This window comes from Lepus europaeus, chromosome 14, assembly GCF_033115175.1.
Source record: "Lepus europaeus isolate LE1 chromosome 14, mLepTim1.pri, whole genome shotgun sequence".
NCBI classification, from domain to species: Eukaryota; Metazoa; Chordata; class Mammalia; order Lagomorpha; family Leporidae; genus Lepus; species Lepus europaeus.
The window spans coordinates 19,612,695-19,628,669 of NC_084840.1; the positions used below are offsets into that span (position 1 = coordinate 19,612,695).

At 62.9% G+C, this 15,975-nt stretch overlaps 1 protein-coding gene across 2 annotated transcripts in view; it reads right to left on the minus strand.

Moving 5' to 3' along the window:
• PIK3C2B (phosphatidylinositol-4-phosphate 3-kinase catalytic subunit type 2 beta) overlaps positions 1-15,975 on the minus strand; it is a 66,240-nt gene that overhangs the window by 13,636 nt on the left and 36,629 nt on the right. For both annotated transcript variants that reach the window (XM_062211654.1, XM_062211655.1), the window contains exons 12-23: positions 15,846-15,968; positions 12,972-13,139; positions 12,352-12,463; positions 11,006-11,148; positions 8,732-8,920; positions 5,165-5,258; positions 4,931-5,025; positions 4,077-4,257; positions 3,465-3,572; positions 2,841-2,933; positions 1,416-1,545; positions 666-802 (exon numbers count right to left, since the gene is read on the minus strand). In XM_062211654.1, the coding sequence (XP_062067638.1) occupies positions 666-802; positions 1,416-1,545; positions 2,841-2,933; positions 3,465-3,572; positions 4,077-4,257; positions 4,931-5,025; positions 5,165-5,258; positions 8,732-8,920; positions 11,006-11,148; positions 12,352-12,463; positions 12,972-13,139; positions 15,846-15,968 (1,573 nt within the window). The remainder of the gene's footprint in view (positions 1-665; positions 803-1,415; positions 1,546-2,840; positions 2,934-3,464; positions 3,573-4,076; positions 4,258-4,930; positions 5,026-5,164; positions 5,259-8,731; positions 8,921-11,005; positions 11,149-12,351; positions 12,464-12,971; positions 13,140-15,845; positions 15,969-15,975) is intronic.

Consider the following 15,975-nt stretch of genomic DNA (forward strand, 5'->3'; position numbering starts at 1 on the left):
CCAGGAATACAATGCATTGATCAAGGTCAGTTAGTAATAGCAGCCTCTTGAAATTAAGTTCATGTAAATTAGCATCAGTCTCACGTGAGCCTGATTATTGCACCTGTTCCCAAGGAACCCAGGCTCTGCAGTCAGGAAGCTGTGGACTGGCCACAGGCACAGCAGGACCCCCGGGCCTGGCCCCCCAGTAAGGCTGCTTTACCCTAACGCGATCAGGAGCCAGCGGCCCTCCGGCAGCCTCTGCCTCCCCGCTAACCCCAGTCCCAGCATCCAGCACAGCTTTACCACAAAGCAGCTCTGTGACTTAGAGCGAGTGAGTGAATCTTGCTTCACACGGATGCAAAGAAACTCACATGCTATCTAAAGTGTGTTCCTCCCCACGCCTGTCCCGTGAAATACCAGCAAACCCCTCTGAGAGCGCGAGGGCGGCGTCAACCAAGCCCCACCACTGGGACACCAGCTGGCCGGGGGGGGGGGGGCTGCAGGAAGCGGCCCCAAGCCACTGGCAGGGGACTCTCCAGGTCAGCTTCCAGCAGCCTCTGGACCCACCCCTGGAAAGCTGGAGGCACAGCTGTGCCCTCTGGCGTGTGCCGGCGGCAGAGCCAGGTGCCCGGCCGGGCGCCCCGTGGCCCGCCTCGCCCTCCGAGCCCCTCCGTCCATCCTACCTTCTCGTACTCGTCCTCCCCGGGGTTGTGCTTCTGCAGCCAGTCGGCCAGGGGCCGGTCCTTGAAGGAGCCGGTCACCCCGTGCTCCACCTGGATCTTCCGCAGGGTCTCGGCGTTGGGGATCATCTCCACCATCCCTGGGGAGCAGGCACCGGGTCAGGCTCCGGAGCAGAGGCAAGGGGGACTGCAGGGCTGGGCTGGGGGCTCCCCCAGAGGCAAAGGCCGGGGGCACTGGACAAAGTCTGATGATAATGGGGGATGGGGCAGAGTGGGGTGGCCAGGCCCATACCCCCTCCTCCAGGCTGGCTCTGGTCTCCCCACTTCACGGCCACTGCTCCTTTCCTGCTGCCAGCTTGGATCATGGGCATTTTCAAATGTATACAAGAATCAGAAGGGTGGTTCCATCAATTCTGGGGTGCCCATCACCCAGCTTCAAAACGGAGCCACCTTGCGCTAACGTCACTCCCCACAGCCCTGGCTGGAGGACTTTAAAGCAAATCCCAGACATGTTGCCTCCCCAGTGGGCATTTCAAGTGTAATTAACAAGGACATAACCACGACACCACTGTCCCATCAAAAAAAAAAAAAAAATCAGTGACCATGCCTTGAACGAGTCTAACCCACACTACATCCCAGTTCCCCACGGCTGTCTCAAAAACAGTTCTTTATAGGAGGTTTGTCTGAATTGGGTTCCAAAGCCTACCCTCCCCCCCCGCCCTCCCCCACCCCCAGGCCCGGCTCTCGGCTGACCTCTGCCCCGGCCGGTGGAGAAGCAGCGGAAGATGACCATGCGCATGTCCAGCCCCTCCTGCACCCAGATCTTGCTCATGATGCGGATCATCTGCAGGGTGAGCATGTCCTGGCGGAGGTCGTCCCCGCACTGCGAGGAGGGAGAGCGAGGTAGAGCGTGACCAGACCCCATCCCCCCGCCCGCCGCCTCCCACCTGCCCCCAGGAGAGTCTTCACCCCGCTCCCCCACAGAGCCAGGGGCAGAGTCGCCCTGGCTTTACACACGGCCCTGTGCTCCCCTCCATCTCTCTCCCATGTGTGGCCCCCCGACTCTCAGGCCTTGGAGAAAACTGATTGTGTGCACCCCGGCTTCGGCACATCCGCACAGCATAGACAGGCTACCACGGCGTCGGGTCGCCCCACTCCATGACGTGCTGAGACCAGCACATCTCAGAACCGGGGAGGTACCAGTTAGGAGGGAACTTAGGGCTCGCCAGCCCACCCAACACCAGGTGTGCCTTTTGGGTTTTGTTTGTTTGTTTATTTACTTACTTGAAAGGCAGAGTGACAGACTGAGAGAGACAGAGAGGATCTTCCTTCTGCTGGTTTACTCCCCAAATACCCGCAACAGCCACGGCTGAGCCAGACTGCAGCCAGCAGCTTGGAACTCCACCCAGGTCTCCCGTGTGGGCGCAGGGACCCAAGCACTTGAGCCATCACCTGCTGCCTCCCGGGATGCATTAGCAGGAAGCTGGACTGGAAGAAGAGGGGCTGGGACTTGACACGGGATGCGGGCTGCCCAAGCAGTGACTTAGCCCACTGCATCATAGTACCACCCCCCTAATTTCCTCCTTCTTGCCCCTGCCGCATGGTCTCTCAGTCTCCGCTTGAATACCCCAGGAGACAAGCAGGTCACTACCTCACCCACTGCACTGCTGGGTAGCTCCTAGAAAGCACTTCGGGGGTCAGGAGTGATGGTGCAGTGGGTTGAGCTGCCACCTGCGATGTCAGCATCCCATAGGACCAGCGCCCTGCTAACGGCTTGGGGAAGCAGCAGAAGATGGCCAAGCGCTTGGGCCCCTGCTGGCCATGTGGGAGACCCAGATAGAGCTCCCGACTCTTGGCTTTGACCACTGCAGCCATTTCCCCGGCCACTACGGCCATCTGGGGAGTGAACCAGAAGATGGAAGATCTCTCTCTCTCTCTCTCTCTCTCTCTCTCTCTCTCTCTGCCTTTCAAATAAATAATAAATCTTTAAACCAAGAGACAGCACTTCTGCACCCGGGCTGTCAGCTGCTCCCCTAACACACCGTGCTCAGCGCTCTGGAGCCACGCAGAGTTAGGGACCCCCCTCTCCTCCGCTGAGAGGCAGCCTGAAATGGCGGCACCAGAGCTGCCCTGGGCTCCTCCCCCTCCCCTCGGGCCCCCAGGCCCGGGCGCGCTCACCTTGAAGATGACACGGATGTTCTCACCCAGCGGATCCACATTCTGGAAGGAGAGCTTGAGGGGGACCGCGTTGGAGTTGAAGTAGGAGCAGTCCTGCAGGGCAGAGCACATCCTGCCGGGGTCAGCACGGCCATGCCCCGGCGGGATGCGGCCGAGACCCCGCCCCCCGGCCTTCCAGCTTTCCCAGGACCCCAGGCCCCTCCCCTGCCCTCTTCCTGCACCATCCGTTTGTTAAGACCTCAGCTCTGGCCCCGGAGCTCCCGTCCCTTCAGTTCACTGTGCCCACGACACATGGCCCCCTAAACCTCAGCTTGCCCCTCTGTAAAATGGGGCGACAATAGTACTGACTTCATAAGAGTTGTGAAGGCCCACGTGGAGCGCTTAGAACTTTGGCGGACAAAGTCTCCGTAATGAGTGTCGACCGTGCCACCATCCCCGGCATCCTCAGGGAGCGACGTGCCCAGCCAGGCCCTCCACCCTGCTCGGCTCGGGTGAAGTCCGTGCATGCCACCTCCAGGGCCACGTACACGCCCTTGTGCCTCTCCTCTCTCTACAGCTGGCTCAGCGGGGACCGCGCCTGCCCAGCCCTGCCCCCTCGAGGGCCCAGGTGCACCCGCCACTCACTCTGGGCACGATTCCCTTCACCAGCAGACTGGGGCTGAGCGGCAGGCGGCACGAGCCATTGAGGGCGAAGAACTGTCTCACCTCCTCCAGGCCGGTGCGGAGGATCCCCTGAGAGGGCGGGGGAGGGACAGCAGGGTGACCAGGCTTCCTGGGGAGGCGGGTCTCAGTCGTGGTTGCTAGGGAACCACCTCCAGGAGGCCCTGAAGTGGGAGAACCACACACACACACACACACACACACCGGTGTCCAGCCGCGAGCCTGATGGGACAGGGGAAGCTGGCCACACAACGGGCAGGGCAGGCTGTGTCTCCAGGGGTGAGTGTGGCTCAGCTTTGTACCAAGGAAAGCCATCACCAGGGACATTTCCCAGCTTTGGAATATAAGCAAGTAGGCCCCTGTTGGCCTCGTATAGGGCTCTGTACCCACAGACGAAGGGGTCTCCTCTGGGTGGCAGGGCTTACAGCTCAGTGACCAAAACATAAGTGGACTTCAACTCTCACTTGCCCCTCTGCGGGGTGTTCTCGAGCAGTGAACAACTTAAACAACCGAGCTGTGGTCTGCCTGTGACGGAGTCGCCTCCTCCTGGGCTCTCCCCCCACCAGGCTCGCTCACCTGCCGTGCGGACGGGGCGGTCTCCCGGATGTTCTGAGCCAGTTTAGCCAGGGTGTTGACGAGCCAGCACTGGCGGTTGAACTCCTCGCGTAGCCCTTTGCCACAGCAGCACAGCAAGGCTGCCAGCAGGTACTGGTACCGGATGCTGAACTGGGAGTCCTTGAGGCCGTCTTTCAGCAACCTGGCAGGCAGGGGGGCGTGGGGTCACCGCTCCTCCCGGATACCAGGCGGGGGTGCAGCTCCAACTCCCGGAAAACCCACCCCAAACTTGGGAGCAGAAATTCCTCTTTAAGCACAGCCCCTACACAGGCTGTCCCAGGCTGTGCCTTCTTTCTTTACTTTTATTTAAAATAATTTATTTAATAGGCAGAGACAGACACAGTTATAAAGAGAGAGCTTCCACCTGCTGGCTCACCCCCCGCCCCCAAATGCCTGCATCGGCCAAGGGGGCTGAAGCCAGGAGCCAGGAATTCAATCCGGGTCCCCAGCGTGGGCAGCAAGGACCCCACGACTGGGGCCATCGCCTGCTGTCTCCCGGGTTGCACATCTGCGGGAAGCTGGATTTGGGGGCGGGGCATTCCAATAAGGGACGCTGGCATCTTAACCAGGGTCTGAACGCCAGGCCAAGGCCCCCACCCGCCTTTTCCAGCAGCGCTCAAAGCCCTCTGTGTCTCGTCTCTGCTCCACGTCTCTGCCACGTGCAGGCGGCAGGGAGGGGCAGGGACGGCCCGCCCCATGTTCCCGGGGTGCACTGAGACCCCCAAGGAAAAGATGTGCCTCCACGGCCACAGGGAAAGGCAGCTGGGACAACTCTGCCGCTCGCCCCGCACGCCGAGGGGCACGCGCGGCTTTACCAGAAGAAGTAGTGAGTGACTCGCAGGTCCGACACGGCCCGTTTCAGGAGGAAGCGCACCAAGGGGCTGTCCAGGTAGCACTCGTACTTCAGGGCCTGGCCGGGGCAGAGGGAGAGGCGGCGTGAGGCTCTACCAGTCCCGCAGGGGACCCTGGGCTCTCAGAGGCAGAAGGCACGCTGACTTGGGTCGGGGCTGTGGGGCGGGGCAGCAGGTGCGGAGAGCCGGCCCACCCACCTGCACCAGCTGGGGCAAGTAGTCGAGCAGCTCGGCGTCGGCGAGCGAGCCGATCCACTGCACAGCCATGCGGCGTACCTCCTGGTCCGGAAAGCTGCAAAACAGGAGCCAGTGCCCTGACGCCCGGCCTGCCGGCTCTGAGGCCAGCAGGGAGCCAGGCCCCTCCACAGCGGGCTGCAGGAGCCCCTAGAGCCTGCAGGCCAGCACCCTGACACCCATGCTGCAGGCTCTGAGGCCAGCAGGGAGCCAGGCCCCTCCACAGCGGGCTGCAGGGGCCCCCAGAGCCTGCAGGCCAGCACCCTGATGCCCGGCCTGCAGGCTCTGAGGCCAGCAGGGAGCCAGGCCCCTCCACAGCGGGCTGCAGGGGCCCCCAGAGCCTGCAGGCCAGCACCCTGACACCCATGCTGCAGGCTCCGAGGCCAGCAGGGAGCCAGGCCCCTCCACAGCGGGCTGCAGGGGCCCCCCAGAGCCTGCAGGCCAGCGCCCTGACACCCATGCTGCAGGCTCTGAGGCCAGCAGGGAGCCAGGCCCCTCCACAGCGGGCTGCAGGGGCCCCCAGAGCCTGCAGGCCAGCGCCCTGACGCCCCGCCTGCAGGCTCTGAGGCCAGCAGGGAGCCAGGCCCCTCCACAGCGGGCTGCAGGGGCCCCCAGAGCCTGCAGGCCAGCACCCTGACACCCACGCTACAGGTTCTGAGGCCAGCAGGGAGCCAGGCCCCTCCACAGTGGGCCGCAGGGGCCCCCAGAGCCTGCAGGCCAGCGCCCTGACACCCACGCTACAGGTTCTGAGGCCAGCAGGGAGCCAGGCCCCTCCACAGCGGGCTGCAGGGACCCCCCAGAGCCTGCAGGCCAGCGCCCTGACACCCACGCTACAGGTTCTGAGGCCAGCAGGGAGCCAGACCCCTCCACAGCGGGCTGCAGGGGCCCCCAGAGCCTGCAGGCCAGCACCCTGACACCCACGCTACAGGTTCTGAGGCCAGCAGGGAGCCAGGCCCCTCCACAGCGGGCCGCAGGGGCCCCCAGAGCCTGCAGGCCAGCGCCCTGACACCCACGCTACAGGTTCTGAGGCCAGCAGGGAGCCAGGCCCCTCCACAGCGGGCTGCAGGGACCCCCCAGAGCCTGCAGGCCAGCGCCCTGACACCCACGCTACAGGTTCTGAGGCCAGCAGGGAGCCAGACCCCTCCACAGCGGGCTGCAGGGGCCCCCAGAGCCTGCAGGCCAGCACCCTGATGCCCGGCCTGCAGGCTCTGAGGCCAGCAGGGAGCCAGGCCCCTCCACAGCGGGCTGCAGGGACCCCCCAGAGCCTGCAGGCCAGCGCCCTGACACCCACGCTACAGGTTCTGAGGCCAGCAGGGAGCCAGGCCCCTCCACAGCGGGCTGCAGGGACCCCCCAGAGCCTGCAGGCCAGCGCCCTGACACCCACGCTACAGGTTCTGAGGCCAGCAGGGAGCCAGACCCCTCCACAGCGGGCTGCAGGGGCCCCCAGAGCCTGCAGGCCAGCACCCTGATGCCCGGCCTGCAGGCTCTGAGGCCAGCAGGGAGCCAGGCCCCTCCACAGCGGGCTGCAGGGACCCCCCAGAGCCTGCAGGCCAGCGCCCTGACACCCACGCTACAGGTTCTGAGGCCAGCAGGGAGCCAGGCCCCTCCACAGCGGGCTGCAGGGGCCCCCAGAGCCTGCAGGCCAGCACCCTGACACCCATGCTGCAGGCTCTGAGGCCAGCAGGGAGCCAGGCCCCTCCACAGTGGGCTGCAGGGGCCCCCAGAGCCTGCAGGCCAGCGCCCTGACACCCACGCTACAGGTTCTGAGGCCAGCAGGGAGCCAGGCCCCTCCACAGCGGGCTGCAGGGGCCCCCAGAGCCTGCAGGCCAGCACCCTGACACCCATGCTGCAGGCTCTGAGGCCAGCAGGGAGCCAGGCCCCTCCACAGCGGGCTGCAGGGGCCCCCAGAGCCTGCAGGCCAGCGCCCTGACACCCATGCTGCAGGCTCTGAGGCCAGCAGGGAGCCAGGCCCCTCCACAGCGGGCCGCAGGGGCCCCCAGAGCCTGCAGGCCAGCACCCTGACACCCATACTGCAGGCTCCGAGGCCAGCAGGGAGCCAGGCCCCTCCACAGCGGGCTGCAGGGGCCCCCAGAGCCTGCAGGCCAGCACCCTGACACCCATGCTGCAGGCTCTGAGGCCAGCAGGGAGCCAGACCCCTCCACAGCGGGCTGCAGGGGCCCCCAGAGCCTGCAGGCCAGCGCCCTGACACCCACGCTACAGGTTCTGAGGCCAGCAGGGAGCCAGGCCCCTCCACAGCGGGCTGCAGGGGCCCCCAGAGCCTGCAGGCCAGCGCCCTGACGCCCCGCCTGCAGGCTCTGAGGCCAGCAGGGAGCCAGACCCCTCCACAGCGGGCTGCAGGGGCCCCCAGAGCCTGCAGGCCAGCACCCTGACACCCATGCTGCAGGCTCTGAGGCCAGCAGGGAGCCAGGCCCCTCCACAGCGGGCTGCAGGGGCCCCCAGAGCCTGCAGGCCAGCACCCTGACACCCATGCTGCAGGCTCTGAGGCCAGCAGGGAGCCAGACCCCTCCACAGCGGGCTGCAGGGGCCCCCAGAGCCTGTCAAAGCCAGCTGAGGAGTCAGCACCCTTTCTGGATGGCACCCCCACCCCCTGCCACATCAGTCTACCCCAGGTCAGGGAGGATCAGCAGGGCGCCACGCCCTGGTCTGGGGGACATCCTTGGGTGCGGGGTTTTATAGGAGCCCACACTACTCCCCGACCTGCCCCGGCAGAATCGGTGTAGCAGAGACCGGCACCATGGCTGCTGTGAAAGTTCTGATTACAGAGAGGCAAGGAACCAAGCCGGGAATCCTGGTCCCATGGAGGAAAGGCAGCCTAGGGGGCCTTCTGGGGCCTGTGTCCCCGTGAACCCTTCGGGGGAAGAGGGAAGAAAGCGCTCTTCCAACAGAACCGAGTGGCAGGGGTTTGGCCTTCACAGGTTTATGTATCTGTCAAAACTCTTTCTCCAAAAGGAAAAAAAAAAATGAAATACTGAGCTCCAGTTAAGGAGGTGAGGGCTTTCTGCAATGTATTTCAAGATGCATAAAAAGCAAGATGGGTGATGGATGGGCAGAGGGGTGGAGGGACAGTCATGTGACACAGCAAGTCAGGCCATGGACAGCATTGTGTGCAGCAGGTTAAGCCGACACTTGCAACACGGGCGGGCGGCATCCCAGATGGGAGTGCTGGCCCAAGTCCCAGCTGCTCCACTTCCAATCCAGCTCCCTGCTGCTGTGCCTGGGAAGGCAGCAGAGGACACTCCCAAGGCTTGGGTTCCTGCCCCGACGTGGGAAACCTGGGTGGAGTTCCTGGCTCCTGGCTCCAGCTGGTTCCATTTTTCAATTTTATAACAATACTGGGAGGGAGGGGGCGGGGAAGGGGGAGGACAGACAGAGAGAAAGCAAAAAGGCAAAAGAGAAAAGCCCAGGATATTCACAGCCCCCTCCATTCTTCCCCCCCAACCGTGGGGCTGGCTGGGGCCAGGATGGGCAGTGCCAGGGAACCAGGCGGGAAAGGTGGGTGCCGGAACTCACGTGGCATGCAGGAGCCCCAGGGCATCCTGGTGGTTCATGGGCGTCCACTGCTTCAGGAGGGCATAGACGTCCGGCAGGCAGGCCCACTCCCAGCTGGGGGCGCTGGCGAGCACCAGGGGGAGGGAGCTCACCTCCGAGTGGCAGTAATAGCGCTTCTCCCACAAGCGCTTCCTGTCGGCCTCCGTGAGCCTGCAGGGCGGGGTGGGTGGGGTGAGAGGGCAAAGTCAGCCAGAGGGTGAGGCCCCCCAACTCCGTTGCAGGCCCCACCCTGGTTGCACCCACCACCTACTCTTTCTGAATGCCTGGGGAAGCCAGGTGATTCCTGGGCGGAGCCAGGCGTGGGAAGTAGGGGCCAAAACCTCGGACTGGATGCAAGGATGCTCAGAACCTATGGGCCTGGGGCACCCCCTCGGCTGCTCCTTCAGGGGATGCCCTTGGGGCACCAGGCCCACGTGGAACCACCAGGGGGCAGAGGTCCCCACAAGGTCTGAGCTGCTGAGTGCCTCCAGTGGCCACCTGTCAGGTTCCGTTTTTTTTTCAACCTTTATTGCACACTCAGTAGCATACAACTTCACCTTCCAGGACTACAGACACAACATGAGCATAAACACAATTTCACAGAAACACTAAAACAGAACGGTAACCTGGGTGAGAGAAAAGACACCAGAGGGTCTGGGAAGGTTCAGAGGCTTGAAAACGTCATCAAGGTAGGGACCGATGCTGTGGCATAGCGGGAGAGGATGCTGCCTGTGACCCCGGCATCCCATATGGGCGCCGGTTCGAGTCCCAGCTGCTCCACTTCCAATCCAGTTCCCTGCTAATGTACCTGGGAAAGCAGTAAAAGACGGCCCAAGTGCTTGGGCCCCTGCAACCACAGGGGAGACACAGATGAAGCTCCTGGCTCCTGGCTTCGGTCTGGTCCAGCTCTGGCTGTTGCAGTCATTTGAGGAGTGAACCAGCACACGGAAGATCCCTCTCTCTCTCTCTCTTTCAAATAAATATTTAAAATAAATATTTTTTAAAAAGAAAATATGATCAAACTAATAATTTAAAAAAAAATATTCATCTGAAAGAACTACAGAGAGAGAGGAAGAGACACCGAGAGAGCTGACTAGATCAAGCCAAAGCCAGGAGCTTCTTCCAGGTGCAGGGGCCCAAGCACCTGGACCATCAGCAGAGAGCTGGAGCGGAAGTGGAGCATCCGGGCCACAAACCGGTTCCCCTACAGGATGCTGGCTTCGCACGTGGCGGCTTCACCCGCCATGCCACAGTGCCAGCCCCAAACGAATCTCTTGTTTCATGTAATAACCATACCCCTCGGCCATCATGCCTTCAGTTCCCTTTTTATGTGCGCCTCTGTTTCTGTTTTTGTCACTGCATATCTGCACCTCTCAACACCCCTGCCGTGAGAGCTCGCTCCTGTGCTCTCTGGGAGAGCCTTTGAGCAATTTTCAAGTGCGGAAGTGCAGCTGGCAGCTGTGTAGGCCCCGAGCTCATCGGCCTTGCCTAGGATCAGGTGTCTGAGGGCCGAGGGAGGAGCTGATGAAGCGAGGGGTCAGCAGAGAAGAGGGGGCAGGAGCTCGGCAGTCGCTGGGCTCCCCGGGGTGGGACGGGAGGGAGGGAGAGGAACACAGCTGCCGGTGTTTCCCCCCACCCACACCCAGCAGGTGCACGGGGCTCTTCAGGGGCCAGCAAGGTGGACGCTGAATTTAGAGTGCAGGCTGGGCAGGGGCCTCGACCACACCCGCCCACGCGGCTCTCCCATCTCAGCCCTCCTTCTCCAATCCTGATGGAAGAATCCTGATGGAAGCAGCAGCCCTGAGGATGAGATCAGCCCTGGCTCACGCGAGAGCCGCCAGCTGGCCTTGACACCTGATCCTTTTTTGGAAAGTGACGGGGGACAGAAATATGCCAAGCCTGTCGGCGTGGAAGGGGCAGGACGTGGGGGCAGGGAGGTGAGGATGGCCAATGCAAGCCGTCGATGGCACATCTGGGGTGTGGGTCACAGCTCAGGTCCTCTGAGGTGGCTGTGCCTGGCTCAGGCCCCCCAGCGGGGGAAGGCGCATTCCCGGGTTTAATTTCCGGACCTGACCTCTCTACTTGTCCTAGTGTCAGCTCACTGAGAAAGGCCTGGGGCCGCACCACTTCCTGCCTAGGTGGTGATGCATCCCCCCTGCCCCCCCACCCCACCAATACCCAACTCGCACAGCAGGACAGGGGCCAGGCCTGGCAGGTGGAGGTCAGAAGAACCGACGCAGACTCCCCAGGCCTCACCAGTACAGGGACTCCTTGCGCATGATGTCCTGGAGCTTCCGCTGGTCTTCCTCCCGGAGGCTCCCAAACTCATAGCGGGGGCTGAACTCGTCTCCAGGGGGGCTGGTGAACTTGATGTCAAAGGCCGAGGTGGGGAAGTCAATCTGGGGGCAGGGGATAAGAGAGGGGAGAGAAGAGACGGCATGAACGGGGCCCCCACTGGCTGGCTGCCCACTTTCCTGCCTTGCTCCCACCTCCCTTCCCCTTGGGCTCTGCATAAAACACATGACCCAGGTGGACTTGGGGACCCCCGAAGTCCCTTCCAGCAGGAACTGGGAAGGAAGCAAAAGAGGGGGAAAGAACCAGGGAGGAAGCGGCTGGGTTGAGATAGAGCCAGGGGAAGGGATGGGCCCCAGCCCAGAACCGTGAGCAGCGGGGAGGAGGCGGGACCACGTGCTGGGTAAGGGCCCTACCAACCCTAGGGCCTGGGACACCAGATGTCCACCTTGCCACAGTGGGTTCAGAGCTCAGCGAGCCTCTTCTCCAAAGACGTCCTACTTTCCCTCCTTCTGGAATTGCTGGTTGAACCCTAGCTCATGCCGGGCATTGTTCTAGGCCCTGGGCACAGGGCAGTGAGGCAGACAGACAAGGCTCCTGCCTTGGGGCAGGCGTTTGACCTAAGAGTTAAGAGGGTGCTCGGGACACCTGCACCCCCCTCACAGTGCCTGTGCGAGTCCAGCTTCGTGGCTAACGTGCACCCTGGGAGGCAGCAGGTGATGGTTCTCAGCTCCTGGATCTGGCCTGGCCCGTTCCTAACCTTTGCGGGCATTTGGGTAGTGAGCCAGCAGACAGAAGCTCTCCTTGGCCGACTCTTAAATAAACTAACTAAATAAATAAAACGAAAAACAGAAACCCCGCCTAGGCAGCTCTCATTTGATGCCATTTCGATTTCATTCACTAAGGACTCTGATATTCCATGCTCCGTAGCAAAGACTCTCAGGACCACAGAAAGGGGAACCAGGAAGCAGGACCTAGACCTTGGACCTGGCCAGCTCTTCCTCCACCCCTAGGACAATGGGTCCACCCTACAAACGCGCAGAATGACTGGCCAGGGGGAGGGGACAGCTCAGCCTTGATCACAGGGGTGAGGGATCAACACAAAGGACTCCCCAGGATGGGGCAGGCCTCAGACCCTACATGCGGACTCCTTGAAACCAAAGGGAACCTGCAGGAGTTGGGAGCCAGGGACCCCCGAGCCTCTAACCACATTCACCCTGCGGCTCCCAGCACACCGTCCTCTCATGCCCAGAGTCCCAGGCCCCAGTGTAAGGGGGGGAAACCTGCAGCTGGCTCTGGTGGGGTCTTACCTGCAGGATGACGCTGTCCGGCTGGTGGAAGTTAGGAGCGCTCCAACGGGCGCTGGGGTTCTCCTGTGTCGCTGGCCACAAGCCCAGAAGCTTCCGGCCACAGGTCAGGACCCTGAGGAGGAAGGAGGGTGGCGCGTGCCAACAAACCCACCGGCTAAGCAGAGGGTCTCCCACCTGCTCCTCCAATCCCAAACCTGCTTCCTCTTTGGAAGCCACCACTGAACTCCCATCTCTCTCATTCGCCCCATAGACCACGGCCTCTGCCTTCTTCCAAGTCCTATGAAAGCCCCCCCCCCCGCCCCGCTCCGGGAGGCACCACACCTGCTCTGCAGGCTTGGGGGCAGGGATACTTCCTGAGACAGTGGGGTTGGGCTGGATGCCGGATGGCAAGGCCAGACAACCTGCTTCTGTGTGCCACCCAGCAGCCGTATGCTGCCAGCCCTGCCCGGGGCTCTTGATCTACACTGACAGTCCTGGTCACTAGCTCTGTGTTTCAGCCCACTCCACCAGGGCGGTGGCCCTCTGGACTTCACCAGGGAGCCCCACACGGCCAGCCCCCTGTCTCTCTTCCCAGCCCTCCCTCCCAAGCCCGGCTCGCAGCTGTGCTGGGGCTCACATACTGCCTGAAGTTGAAGAGCGGGGTGGTGACCCAGCCCAGGGCTTCGGGCACCCGTCGCTGCTTATTGGCCTCCGAGGAGCTCCCGGGTGGGGGGATGGGCAGTGCATAGAGAGTGGCACACAGCAGGGTCTCCCGAGGCAGCCGGTTCACCTGCACTGGGAAGCAGATCCTGGGGAGGACAGGATGTGAGTCAGGAGGGGGCACCCTCAAGTGCAGGGGGGGAGCTGGGCCTTCCTCTCTGAGACCAGGCCCCAAAGGGAACCTCCACGGGAGGCCTGGAAAGCACCTGCTGATGTCCTTGGAGCCCCTCGGGGTGAGGCAGGGGGTCCCTGCCTGCAGGCTGCACATGGTCAGAACAACAGCCCAGGTGGCAACTGTCCCACACGCCCCACACTGGAGCCAGGCTCTGCCTCTGGTGTCGGGACTGGGGGGAGGGGGGACGGGGAGTGTCCAAGGCTGCTCCCGTCCCCTATTCCATCCGCAGTTCCCATGCCTCCCCGACTTGAGGCTGCTGAGAGCCACCAGGAAGAAGCACCCCGTATGCCAGCCTTGCTCACCCCTACCCCGCTGCACCTCTCCCACCTGTCCTCAGGTCTGTGCTTGCCCCAAACACGCTCAAAGGCAAGGGGATAAGAAGAAGAGGTTTCGAAGGCTCTGGGCTGGGACAAGGCCAATTGGCAGAGCCCAGGAAACCAGATACAAAGCCCACCACTCCCCCTGAGTCACGCCCAGCCACACCCTTCAAGTTCAGGATAAGGAGCCTTGGAAACAGAGGGAGGACCCACAGTTACCTTTCTGGGAAGCCGGCCCCAGGCCAAAATCCACAGTCACACCCTCCTGGCCAGCCCCGGGTCCCAGAGGCAGGGCAGCGACCCCAAGGTCAGCAGCTTCGCCAGAAAGCAGCCTCCCTGCCCGCCGCCCTCGCTCCTCCGGGGACTCTGCCCCGGCGAGGCCCTCCCGCCCATCCGCCCGCCTGCCAGAGACTGGCATGGCCCTGCTCGGCCCCAGCTGCCTCGACCCTAAAATTAGGGCCCTCCAGCAGCCAGCGAGGCCGGGGCTGGGCTTGGCTGGAGGTGACCGGGCTGGCGGCTGGGCCTATTTTGAGATCTCGTTAGCTGATCCCTGATGCTGCAGTGTGAGGGGATCAGCTGACCCACAGCAGAGGGGACAGAGAGCGGGTCCCAAGCACCTTCCAGGAGCGTGTCCAGAGGGAAAGGGGCCCACGGCCAGCCCAGACCACTTCCCCTCAGTGCTCGGGCCTATCTGGAATTCTAGAACCTTCCCACAGACCTCCTCCTGGGTCCGTCAGGATAACCAGGCCTTGAACTTAACTGCCTGCTGGAGAAACCCCTCTGCTTCCTGCAATTCATTCCTCGGCGTCACATCACAGATGCCGCCTCCTACAGGAAGGAGTCCTGGAATGTGCTGGCTTCCTGGTGCCACCACTCACAACCCTGGGCAGCTTCACTCAGGCCTGTGCACCTCACTCTCATCAGGGAAGAGGGGAACACCCTGTGTGGGGTGTGCACACGGCGGGGCCTGCACAGGAGCTGGGCCACACACCCCGTGTTTTCATGTACATGGATCAGCCGCCCGGCCGTCACCTGGAACAGAGAAAGCGGCTCCCAGGACAACGATGAAGAAGGAAGCACCGTGCCAAGTACTTAACCCGCAGTGCCCTAAGTGTGCCTCACACAGCACTGGGGTAGACCTGCTGCCCTCGCCACTCCAGGCTGGGTGACCTCCAGTAAGGAGAGGGCGCCTGGCCCAGAGCCGCATGGAGGCCTCCTCCCAAGCGGCTTGGTCTTGACCATGAAGGACCAAGAGACCTCCCCGGGGCACCAGGATGTGCAGGGTGGAGATGGCGCCCTCTGCAGAACTCTAAGCGAGAAGGGACCACCTTCCAGGATCAAGGTGACATCTCCATGGGAGTGGAAGGAGACCACTGGGCGGGCCGGGCCGATGGGGGAAAAGACTCAAGGCCAAATTTTGGGTCCTCCCGAACACGGAACGGCACAACTTGATGGCGGCAACAACAGAGGCCCGCAGGGACCGTGAAACGCAGGAGCCACTGACTGCCTCCACGGGGAGTCTCTTGGCCCAGCTGTGGCTACACCCGAATGGCTGATGTGTGAGGAACAGGAGAGGCTCTGCGTGCCCCGACGTCCGCGTGCAAAGGGACCCAGCCCTGCCGGCACCACCTCGGCTCTTCCTCTACCTGTCTCGGAGGTGAGGTGGCTTGCTGACCGTCTCAGGGGAGGACAGAGCACCATAGACGGGGCACGGGGCCCGCAAACGCCCGCCACGCCACCCTCTGGGGCACCCTCTCCTCCACCCCCTTCCTGACACTCAATTATGGTTCAGAAACGGCGATTGCTGCCTCGCTGTGCTGTGGCCTCACACTGCCAATCACGACCTGCCTCTCTCGTGTCCGGACTGCAACCACCTCTGAGTTCAGCAGATGTACCGACTTGAGAGCCCGAGACCCAGAAAAGCCGGAGAGAACACGAGACGAGGGTCAGGACCTGCGGCTCCAAGCCCGTGCTCCCCCCGCTGCACAACTCCCCCCAACCCGAGCAGCCAAGAGCACCGGCTCCTCTCTGGGTTCTAAGGACACCCTGGGAGGAAGGGAGACGGGCGGCTTGCATTTACGTGGTCCTTCGCGGATCCTCACACAGCTCGGGCGTAGAAATACGCACCCCCAAAGCTGAATGGCTTGTTGGCTCAGGGCTAGCACCAGAGCCCCAGGTTTAATACAGGCTCATACCCACGGTCCTGGCCTGCTGATCTGACCCCCAGGGCCGCTCCTGAGGGTGAGCAGGTGGGCAGTGGCCTGGCCCCGCCCCGCCCTGCCCCGCCCCAGGGGAGGGCTTACTGCTGGTCCCAGACGATGAGGTGGAACAGGTACTTGGAGAAGTGAGCCCTTCGGGTCTGCAGCGGGCTGCACAGCTCCTTGCCGCCGTGGCTGAGGGAGCAGGAGAGGTAGAAATCTTCATAGCTACAGA